This window comes from Schistocerca nitens, chromosome 5 (assembly GCF_023898315.1).
Source record: "Schistocerca nitens isolate TAMUIC-IGC-003100 chromosome 5, iqSchNite1.1, whole genome shotgun sequence".
NCBI classification, from domain to species: Eukaryota; Metazoa; Arthropoda; class Insecta; order Orthoptera; family Acrididae; genus Schistocerca; species Schistocerca nitens.
Genome location: NC_064618.1, coordinates 195,206,754 through 195,219,465, shown reverse-complemented (window position 1 = coordinate 195,219,465; position 12,712 = coordinate 195,206,754). Strand labels below are relative to the sequence as shown.

At 38.3% G+C, this 12,712-nt stretch overlaps 1 protein-coding gene across 1 annotated transcript in view; it reads left to right on the top strand.

Annotated features, from left to right (window-relative positions):
- The window catches only part of LOC126260341 (nephrin-like), a 551,200-nt gene that overhangs the window by 328,891 nt on the left and 209,597 nt on the right, over positions 1-12,712 (top strand). The window contains exon 6 of the mRNA XM_049957665.1: positions 3,552-3,696. Coding sequence (XP_049813622.1) covers positions 3,552-3,696 — 145 coding nt within the window. The remainder of the gene's footprint in view (positions 1-3,551; positions 3,697-12,712) is intronic.

Here is a 12,712-nt window from a genome sequence, read left to right as displayed (position 1 = left end):
ACTCTTGCATGGAGGACTTACATAGAAATAGTCACCATTAGCATACGAAAGCAGCTCAAAGAGTTGAAAACAAAAAGATAAGTATCCATACCGCGATGGAATCCCACTTCGGTTTTACAGGAAGTACTCTGTGGCATTGGCCCCTTACATAGCTGGTTTTCTTCGCTAATCTTTCGACTAGTGCAGAGTCGCAAGCGACTACAAAAAGCGCTGATGCCTCCTGTATACAAGAAGGGCAAAATCACGGACCTGCCAAATTACAGACCAATGTCCGTAATATCGGTTTGCTGAAGAATTATTGAACACATTCTGAGAACGAATACAATAAATTTCCTTGACAGAAAAGCTAATGTCCACAAATCAGCTAGGATTTAGAAAGCACCACTCGTGCGGAAGTAACTTGCTTTTTCTTCACAAGATATCCTATAAACGATGGGTGGAAGGGTAACAGGCAGACTCTTCATGAAGATCCGAGCACGCGGAATACGTTCCCAGACATGTCAGAGGCTCGAAGACTTCTTAAGTAATAGATGTACGTTCAACAGAGACAAGGGGATCCATCAGGAGTTCAGTACAAAAGTGTGATGAAACAATTCTTTTTCGCTATACACATAAATCATCTGGCCGAAAGGGTAACCAGTAATTTGCGGCTGTTTGCTGATGAAGCTGCAGTGCACGAGGAGGTGTCGTGCTTGAGAGACTGTAGGGTGATTTAGACAAAGTTTCTAGGTGGTGTGGTGAGTACCAGCTTGTTCCAAATTTAGAGAAATGAAAGGAAATTTAGGAGAAACAATCCTTTAATGGTCGAATACAGTACAAATAATGTACTGCTTGACACAGTTGGATTAAATATCGAGGAATAACTTTGCGAAGCGATATGAAATCGAGTGAACACGTCTAGTTGATAAACAGGAAGAATCTTTTTGTGAGGGTGGAGGAAAATTTTGTGGAAGTGAAACTCATCTATAGAGAAAACGACGGCAACTCAACTATTGCCTAGCGGTATCTTCTTCTGCTACTAATCCAGCAGGGGGAGAGTGCAGAAGGTATTAAAAGGCTGGGTTGCATAGGGCTTTCGTTGCACACCGTTGCTTTATGCTGTTACATAAGCGAATAACGATTATTAAGGTGGCCTAAGAGGTCTGTTATGGAAGTAATGATACACAAGACAAAAGTAAACTGAGTAATGAAATCGGGAATTAAGGCTATGATCCTTCGTGCTATTAATGTACGCTTAGCAATCGTTTGAATTATACTGTTGCTTTATTATTAGAAAATTGCTTTGCTGTGAATGGGGTCCTACACATAATATACACAATGGTACAATCAGCATCTGAAAGGGGTAGTTCTAGCAGAGCAGTTGCAAGCGAATAAAGAGTTCACTACATCACGGTCGCTGTAAGTTGCACTACGTTCACAGTTCAAATTCTCAGCTCGCAAGCTGACAAACCGAAGACTAACTTCTGAATAATGCTATAGGAATATTGCTACCTCGAAATCCAAACGAGTGCGGACCCCAGACTGTTCCAGCCAACATTACCCGCGCGGCTCCCTCTAGCAAAAAGACCGCGACTATCTGCCTTGCATCTCTGTCCAACGTTCTGTCACGTGACACACTTGTATAGGCAAATTAATATCGCTATACCTGACCACCATTCGTTTAAAAACACTCTTCATGATATTCAAGTACGTCTACGAAACACATTACACAATTCTATCGCATACTATTACATTTGCTTGTCACAATTATTTTTATTTTAACAAATTGTACAAACTGGAACAGCAATCGCTCGTCAAAACAACTACTTTGTTCTTTCTTGCCCGTTCCGCATTACATTAATTAAATTTCTCTTCAGTTTTTAATACATATATTTATTATTAAATAAACAAGAAAGTTAATATCAGTATAAATTACCCTAGCTTAGGCTAATAGCTTTATATATTTGTGGATACCTCCGTTTTAGGTACACCGTTTCACCTGTTTTGTTACACGGTGTATAGGACGATAGGGCAACACTTTATTGAGTACTGCTCGAGTGTTCGGGGTCCCCACAAAGTCAGAGTAAAGGAAGACATCGAAGCTATTCAGAGCCGCGTTGCTAGATTTGTTACCGATAGGTTCGATCACTGTAGATCGGCTCTACTGAGGCCAACGTACACTTCGCGCATGGACCACGAGATAAGATGTGGGATATGATGACTCGTACAGTGACTTCTTTCGTTCTGTGTGCGGGTGGAATACGAAAGGAAGTGACTAGTAATGTTACACAGTACTGAAAAAGGTGTTGATGATATCTTCATTCAGAAAAGGTGACACACTAGCCCACATTTCAGTCTTGGGAAACGACTCCCAATGGGGTGGTGAAAATAAGGAAAAGATTGAATAACTAACGAAAGGATAACGTTCTATAAGTCGGGGAGAGGAATGTCAGAGGTTTGAACATGATAGGGAAGTACGAAAATCTGAAAAGGGAACTGTAAAGTCTAAATATAGAAGAAGTGGGAGTAAATGAAGTGAAATAGAAAAGACAAGACTTTGTGATCAGATGAGTATATGATGATAGCAACAGATGCAAAAATGGTGTAACGGGAGTAGGATTCGTTATGAATAGATAGGTAGGGCAGAGAGTGAGTTACTGAGAATAGTGTCTGAGAGTCTATGTGATGTAAATAGAGCTATCAGATGGTGCTATGAAATAATGAGTTACCACATATTACCGAAATTAGTTTCATCAGTTTCTTAACAACTTTGTCTCTGGTGGTTTCTAATAGTTCCCATCTAATTCGACATCTTTCATAGTACATGTAAAATAATTTCATCCTACTTAAAGCATTTCGATTTGCTACATCGAAAGATAAGATGATATGGTAAGAAGTGCCTCAGTAAAGTGTCACAGTTTTCCATCTATTTTTTTTTTTTTCAGATCACGTTTGTCGGTGTTTAATTTTTCTGAACTGGTTGTAGTAAGAAAATGTTTTTATAGATAATTAATTGTAAGATTAGGTTTTTTAATTTTTTGTGATAAGTAGGTAAGATATTTCCTTCAGGTAGAGATAATTCATATCATACACAAAGCTATTGGCATCTGGTATTGTTTGGGAATTTTTAAATCAGAATTCGGTTGACAGAGCACATCACGAGACATCAGGTAAACGTCAGTTGGGTATGGAAGGTAGTGTGTGTATGTGCGGGGTAGGGATGGTGTAACTGGAATGAATGACGAATTCTTTATCACAATAAGCAGGTTCGGATGGATCTACGCTTTAGCAGTTACACATAGACGAAGTGTCTTGCACAGGATGGACAAGCTTGAAGAGCTGCTTTATTGTTCAAACAGAAGATCACAACAACATCATTTCAAATTATCGCGCATCGGCGAAAGTATTGGTAGGCGGTATGATACTAACTGGTGCACTCTCTAGAAAACACCATAAAATAAAGTATGAACTGTGTCACAGCACAAGGCTTCCCCAGATGTCGTATCCCCTTGGTGTAATCACGACCCAGGCCACAGCAAGACGCTGTGAGATACGTTTTCCTGTCGTTGCAGGTGACGTCCGACGGCAACGAGACCATCTCCCGGCTGCAGCTGACGCCGGCGCCGGCTGACCACGACAAGATGCTCACCTGCCGCGCGGAGAACCCGCAGCTGCCCGCCGCCGTCGAGGAGGACTCCTGGCGCCTTAACATCTTCTGTGAGTCACCTCGCATTGTCTCTTCTAACAATCCTACCACAACAAAGGTCAAAATTTAATAATGATTGTGGTGTTGCTCACGCTGCTAAATAGTGCATTTTCGGGCAACAACAAAGTTATTATGTGGCAGGTGTCATTAGAGCACAGTTAATAAAGTCATTTCATTTAATAATAAATAAACGAGGCACTCATCTTTTCGTGTTTCCCACGCTGGTCTCGTAAAATCATTGCTCAATCGTCAAAAATCTGGGTGGTAATGATTCCAAGCTCGGATGCAAGGAGGCCTAGGTTTTATTCTGCGATATTCAAAAGTTTTGTAGATGCGCTTCACAAACCATTCTTGAAGATTACACTTTTTCAGGACAGTGGTGATGTAAAAAAAGTAATCAGCACTCCGAATTTAAGTTACACTTCATTTTTATTGCTTTTATTGCAGTCTCACGTAACACATCACTTCACAATACAAAACATACATGAAAACATCTTCCTCTCAGTCACTGTTAAAGTTCACATTTTATAAGCTGACTACAATATGCGTCTTTCCGACATGACGTCCAAGACTTGACTTTATTAAAGTCCGACTCTCTAACAACTAACTAATAATGGCTTACGCGTCCAAAAATCAGAGTTACAAGTACGTCAGAGATCATAGTGACAAAAGAAAGAATACACATAAGAATAATATCATTGCAATATAAAAATATCGATGTATCACAAATGAAATCAAATCTGAATGTTGTCTCAGAAATATGTTAACTACTTTACAGATACACAGTAAAATATTGCTGGTATCGAGAGGTTCAGATGAGATGCCGTAATGGTTACGTAATTCAAGTACCATTACACTCTCCACTTTCCTCTACTAAATCTCGTTTTCCATTAGGCACTTTGTGCGAATCACAGACCTAAGGATCACTGTACCACTGCAGAGTGGGAATCAATAACGGCCTAAGTGACAAAAAGTATTTTTCTTTTTCGTTAGACGCGAAAAAACAAGGCAATTGCCGTTGTCAACAACCTGGAAAGTGAGCAGTAAGGCCCGAAAGATAGCATGAGCGGTATGTGCTGGCCTGTTGTTGAGGCTAAAGAAGGCTAAGTGCCGCAAAGCTTTGTAACTGTTTCCAGCGTGTGACAGAGAGATATTGCCCAGAGTGAAAAACATAAGAGGATGGATCAACTTGAAGTAACTAGTAGCCTTCTAAATTTATGCAGAACACGACACCTAACAATTCATTTGTGGTCACTATCTCCAGCATGAGGACATTTTTGTTTTAAACAAGCAGCCGATACACATAATAACACAATGAAAATAAATATTTCCAAATGTAATTGCATTTTGGTGAAAAAAATGCATCTGGTGTCGTCAAGATGAGAACAATGTTTAACGAACTTGAAAACTGGAGATTTTCACGCAAGGGACTACCGCTGAGTTAATAAAGAACTTTGTTTTTCTGTCACACCAATGCAAAAATGACTTGTCACTTGAAAAGAAAAGGGATTTACAACAGATGATGCCGTACTTGAAAGTAACTAAAAGAACATTTTTCGAATACTTATTCACTTAAAAATGCTTTGTGCTCTACCAAATTAAAAGAAGGATTAAAAATAATTTATTCGCAGGAAAGTGTATCTGTAAAACATGTCTGTAAAATGTTTATCATTAACTAAAGTGATTAATGCTTGAAATTTCTTTCATTGGTGCTTATCTCGTTTCTGTCGATACCTGTACGGCATTTAGCTCGTTCTGCGGTTTCCAGAATATTATATTTATGTCACTTATAAAAGGAAAGGAGCGTAAAAAAACTATAAAACAAATTAAATATATTGTTGAAGCATTTTCCTTAAAACATTTTTGGAAAAAAAAGTGAATAAATCGGAATCAGTCTTTTGGCACTTAGCCCGATATTGATATCCACTCTACTACCACGTCTACATATGAATACACTGTTCTGCAAAACTTAAAGACAAAATATATAAAGTATCGTAACACATTAAAAACACTGATAATTGATATCCTCTCACCATGAATTTTATTCCCACTCTTGAACGTTTCTTTTATTTCCATCATTGCTTGTTCGATGTATAGATTGAAAAAGAGAGGCAAAAGACTGCGTCCTTTTCTTACCTCCGTTTTAATCCTTGCACGTCGTACTTTGTCTTCCAATCACACTGGCCTCTCGTGACTATTGTACATATACTATATTACTCGTCTTTTACTACCGCCTCTTTTATTTTTCTCATTATGCAAAATCCCCTCGTTGTATCAAACAAATTTAAAAGTTTCTCACTTTAGCCAAGATTCCATAGGAAGTGACGTACAGTATAGCTGGCAATACGTTCACATTCCAAACTGACCTAGTTGAGCTAATCCTTTCATGGTTTATCTTGATAGGTCAGCGGGTAGGATTTCCTTTCACCGCTTTTCTATCAGTCACTTGTAGATGTTGTCCCTCGAAGAAGTTCTCGTAGTGCATAGGGTTTGTCAGAAGATATAAGCAGTTTACTTTGATTATAAGTGGACATACAGATACGCAGATTCCTTGAAATGAGTTGAGGAATGATATAACGAAGCGTTTTTTTGCAAACATAAAAAGTTAGTAACAATAGTCACTCTCAAGGCTTGCGTATTTCTCCCCCCTCCTGAGAATCACTTAAGCGCCGTATGTTCCATCCGTCACCATCTCTTCCATGGAAACCAGCTTCCTTCTCGCTGCCATCGTATTCCGCAGTGCTGCTCAAGACAGAGAATTACTACTGCTCTCTGCCGTGGTCAGGTAAACGTAAAATTTGGGAAATAAAATACATTCCAAAACGGAAGAACTTCAAAAATCTCTTTCGGAGATTTCTTTTCAGAACTGATGTTTTTCGAGACAAAAGTCTAATTTTGAAAATATGAGATTGGCGGTTTTATGGTTTATAGATGTAGCCTGTACAATTGGTCCTAAGGTCTCCCTAAGCCGTAAACTTAGTTTATTTTCAAACTTAAAAAAAATCGAATCTCATCATGACTTCCCTTAAACAATTTTTTCATTAAGTAATCTCGTTGTAGATTTACCAATAAACTTACAGATTCTACAAGTTTATGCAAACATCAAAAGCATACTATTTTTTCGTTTCTTAATATGCACTCATTTTTCGGCAGCTTGTTCACCATTCGATACAAGTCCATAAGGGCTTCTTTCTTTAACAATTTAGCTTTGCGTAAACACGATTGTAAAGGTACATGCCTTTATCAGCGAATGATTAACGCACATTTATTTAATTACGTTGCACACAGGATATGTATTTATCCTCCTTGTACACTTTAACAGCACCGGGGCTTCCGTCACAACATTCCTAACAAGCTCATACGACCCGACTGTAGTTATTTTGTAGCACACACAAGTGAGACAATATCATTAGTTCAAATATGTATCACACCTTTATCAAATCTACCGATCCTCGTTCCAACGACGTCTTTTTTCTTAGTGACTGGGGCTCTGTCATATTGTTCAGCTCCTGTCATGTTGCTATCATGACTCCAAATTTCCCGTAATTGCAGGCATCATGAATTTTACTACAGTGACATGTAGCAAGGAAATGTATTTATGAAACCACATACTAATAAGGTCTTACGCACTCTATACTCACTGTGTCTGCCCTTATGGCATACAAATGTTTACCAACTTACCAAATAATTAATTAATGAATAACGTCTCTTTAGACATTAAACCATGTTTAGTATTTTATCCGTCGTTAGCAACTGTAGTCATATACAATGAAGTAATAAGCAACCAGTTGCATAAAGGATATTTAATTCCTTTAACAGTTTCGGATACTTAGTGCTCTTGTTCAGAAGGTTATGGGGTAGGCATAACATTCTCAAGAAGGGCTCTAAGAGCTCTAAACCGTTAAAGAAATTAAATGTCTTCTATGCCGATGGTTGGTTATTATTTTATTAGATTAAATCATACTCTTCACATAAGATAAATATTGTTTTTAAACAAAAATGAAACATTTAAACTTTTCTTGGCAATTTTATTTTCACATGGAAACCTGTATTTTAAGCTACTTTTCTGTATAATTCCCACCAACACTGCAGCACTTACCCTATCGAACGACCACCATTTGAATACCATCCTCGCATCAGTAGTACACCTGATTAGGGAACCATTGCATAAAGAACTGTTCTTGAAATTTGCGGAAACTCATCACATAACGTCTAAATCGCAAAGATTATGTTTTCTCTCACTGTTTCGTCAACTTTCTGCATCAAATTGTGACTAATGACTGAAGGTTGCCCACTCTGTTCCTCATCATGCACATTTGCACAGCCATTCCCGGATCATCCCATCCGTCATAACGGTTTCTTTATACACTTCACTGATGTGGCGACGGATTTCCTCCGCTTCACGCGTTTAGCACTAAGGAAACGAATCGCAGGGCATATTTCACAGTCAGTGGGATTCACAATTGGAGGGGGTTTTTCAGATACTCACAAACAACGTAAAAACGCTGACTAATGCTGGGAATGATGTAGAAAAGTAAGTTAAAGTACTTCTAAGAAAAGTCTACTTTTTTAGTTCGGAATGGTACTTACTTTAAAAAAAACCACGCCTCGTAATTGATAAGAAAGCAGGAAACGTTGTAAAACTTACTTGGAATACGTGATTATAAACATCATTTGGCAGTACTATCGTTTCCAGTTCCTGTTTACAAACATCTTGTACAAAGGCGCGTCCCTGGTTATGTCATCTTAGCATTCCTCTGCTTGCTGGCCTTCACATCTGGACGCCAATCTCTGAGAGGCCATTAGCATCGGACGTCTGTCCACTCAGTTTAAATGTCACACCAGTTATTATCTTCCGCCTGCTTCCTAACCTACAAAGCCATTCAGCTTTGGCGACCTCGTGTATATTGACAAACATTTGATAAAACAATCTGTGCACCATTTCTTAACATTGTCTCTTCTGCATGTCTGGCCGTTCTACAATACACATTCAAATCCATTTAATACTTAGTTCCTTAACCATCCTCCATTTATTCTTAAAGGAAGTGCGAAACTGTTCTTTTTTTTCTTTTTTTTTCTGGCTTTCAGGATGTCCCACTTTTACTGGATTCTGATTAGATACTGTGCTCATAATGCACTTTTTTTCAAAATTCTTTTAATATGTATTTACTTTGTCCTTAAAACCGAACGATTGTCCTTCAGTTTTCGTCAAATGTTTACTGTTCTAAAACACTTTCTGGCGTTCCAAAATCAGTTCTTTAACCCTCCTATTACAGGTTTGTAGGGTACTTCTACGTTGTCAGTAATCTTGTATGGCTTTTCATCACTTTTCATTATGTTTTCATTGTTTGAAAACACTTTCTACTACTTCAAAAATAAGTTCATTAACCCATTTTTCACACATTCGTTACTCATTTTAATTTTCTTTAATTTAACACTTATTTCAAAGTTTCTAGTTGTGTTTTGTTATTGCTCAGAGCTGTCTTTTCTTTCTGCGTGGTTGTTTCCCCCTTACGGCATTCTCTCATTGGCGTCACGTTTCATCAATTTACCGCTTTTCTAAAGTGATCATTTATTTTTCCAAACTTTATATTATTTTCCATACCGTTTACCTTAACGATCATGCTGCCCTTCTCAAAATTTAAGACGTCAGCTTGGTGTGAACACAGACTCTTCACTACTACAGCATTTATATGTTGATATGGGACCATCGCAACTGATCAGTGACAATAATGTTTCAGTATCATCAACTTCAACCCTCATACTAAACTGTTAATTCTCTTTAGTCTATTCTTTACTTCTTTTCTTTTACCCATACTTTTTCTGCCAAGATCATTACATCTTGTTTTACAGTGAATATTAGAACACCTATCAAGTTCCTTTCTGTCAAAATCGACATATTGTCTCTTATCATGCAAATGTAAAGCCTCACAATGTTTCTTCTGCCACGGTTATTACTTTGTTTACAGCCAGGCAAATGTGAACCCATTTATTCCCCACCCATATCTTTCCTCGGGAAACCGCCGCCGTGTCTTTCATTCTCGTTTGTGGGAACATTGCTTATTTTGCCATGATTTTGGTTCTATCTTTCCATCATTTGAAACTTACGCCCTTCCAACTGTCATTTTCGTTGCTTCCTTTTGGCAGAGCTATCGCCTGACACAAAGCCTTCAAACATTCACATGCTTATTCTATGATGCTTGATACGGTGAACTTTTCTCTTAGTAGAAAAACCGCGGATAGCATCTATTTTTACATAGGAGGAACCTTACAAGTGTTTCGGACATCTTGCCTCATATTTTCGAATGCTTTTTACAGTTCGACAAATCCTAAGAACGTGTCTTGAATTTTGTGCAGTCTTACTTCCACTATCAATAGTAGCGTCGGACTGGTTATGTTCATCACAACTGGCTATCAGTATTAAGGAAGTATTTTCGAGCATTCTACGGCATATAGATTATTGACAAAGTATAACAGAAAATTTCAGAGCTGTGCTAAGCATATTAGATTAAATTTGGAAATATCAATACCCTTCTTTACCTCGTAAAATATAATTAAAATCTCTCTCTTGATAGTTTGGCCAATAGGCTGAATGTGGGAGAGATCCATAATGTGACAGTAGGCATTAGTTGAAGATAAAGTATCTGGCATACTTGTTCATAAACCAGAAATCAACAATTACATAACATTTCAACAAATACAATAAAATAGATACATAAAAGTCAGTGTCCAGGTGATACACTTGACGCTGCTGAACACCTTCACTTTCAGCTATCAGTAACAGCACTTTTCATAATGTTTTTAGAAAAGATGTACAGCAAATCACATGACAACACGTAAAATTGTCACGTTCTCAGTATGTACAATAAACAATATATCTAAATAGTACTATGTCTGGGTAATCGTTATACTATATCTGATCAAGGACGGAAGCAAACACTGAATGCCTAGAGGTGATACCAATTGAAGAGCCAAAGCATTTTTGTTACTGAGACTACTATGACCACGGAAGTTACTCATTTGTCGGATGCAACTATCACAAAACTTTGCAGACCAAATGCAAAACAGAACTAAAAACTTAATGAAATAAAAGTAAATTTTTAATATTTCAAATATATATATTAAATTATTTAAGTCATCAGTCTTCTGATTGGTTTGATGTGGCCCACCACATATTCCATTTGTGCGAATCTCTTCATCTCAAAGTAACACTTGCAACCTACGTGCTCAATTATTTCTTGGCTGTATTCTACTATGTTTTCCGCCACAGTTTTTGCTCTATACAGATGTCCTACCATCTTGTCCCTTCCCCTTGTCATTGTTTTCCGTATATTCCTTTCATCGCCGATTTTTTGGGGAGGCTCCTCATCCCTTACCTCGTCTGTCTCTCTAGTTTTCTACATGCTTCTGTAACACCATATCTGAAATGATTTGATTCTCCTCTTTTCCAGTTTTTCTAACGTTCACGTTTCACAACCATACACCGAGCGAGGTGGCGCAGTGGTTAGCACACTGGACTCGCATTCGGGAGGATGACGGCTCAAACTTGCGTCCGGCTATCCTGATTTAGGTTTTCCGTGATTTCCCTAAATTGTTTCAGGCAGATGCCGAGATGGTTCCTTTGAAAGGGCCGGCCGCATTCCTATCCAACCCTGCCCTAATCCGATGGGACCGATGACATAGCTGTTTGGCCCCTTCCCCCGAATAAACCAACCAACCATCCAGCAACCGTCCAATAATGTGTTCCAAACAAACGTCCTCAGAAATTTTTTCCTCATAACAAGGCGTATGTTTGATAATAATAGATTTCTCTTGGCCGGGAATGCCCTTTTGGTAGAGCTATTGTACTTCTTATGTCATACTTCGTCTCTCTCTCCCGGTTTATTTTCTTGCCTAGGTAACAAAGTTCCATAACATCGTTTATTGGTGATGACCAATGATGATTTTTTATTGTTCTTATTTTTGTTACTTGACGTCACTTCATCTGTCTTCAGTTCACTCTCAATCGTGTTCTGTACTCTTAAGACTGTTCATTCCATTTACCAGATCGTGTAATTCTTCTTCACTTTCACTGAGGATAGCAATGTCATCAGCGATTGTTAATACTGATATCCTTTCACCTTGAATTTTAATTCCATTCTTGAACTTTCCCTTTGCTTCCGTCAGTGCTTCTTCGATGTATAAATTGAACAATAGAGGTGAAAAACTACATCCCTATCTTACTATCTTTTTAATCCGAGCACTTCGTTCTTGGTCTTTTACTCTTATTGTTCCCCTTGTCCCTTGTGCATATTGTATATTACCCGTCTTTCCCTGTAGCTTACCCCTGTTTTTACTAGAATTTCGAACGTCTTGCACCATCTGATACTGTCGAACGCTCTTCCCAGGCCGACAAATCCCATGAATACGCTTAATTTTTCTTTAGTCTTGCTTCATTATCGACTCAACATGGGACTGTCTCTCTGTTGCTTTTACGGCTCACAAAGCCAAATTGATCGTTGTCGGACAACCTCAACTTTCTTTTCCATTCTTCTGTATATTATTCTTGTCAGTAACTTGGACGTTGCATCTGTTAGGCTGATTATGCGATAGTTCTCACACTTGTGGGCTCCTGCAATCTTCGAAAATGTGTGGATGATGTTTTTCCGAAACTCCAGTGGTACATCGCCAGACTCATACATTCTACACACCAATGTGAAGCTGTCTGATTTCTCCTCTGCATTAAACAGTGGAATTCCCAATGGACTCTTAATGTTACCACCATTACTTTTTACATCCCCAATGGTTGTTTGAACTTTTCTGTTTGCTGAGGTAGTCCATCAGTCATTTCTCTTTAGATTCCTCCACATAGGTCATGCAGCCATTCGACCTTCGCTTTCCTGGCTTTCTATTTATTTCATTCCGAAGTGATTTGTACTTCTGTAATCCTGAATTTCCCTGAACGTTTTAGTACTACCTTCTCACATTGATCAACTGAAACATTTCTTTTCTTACCTATGGTTTCCTTGCTGTTACGTTCCTTGTACA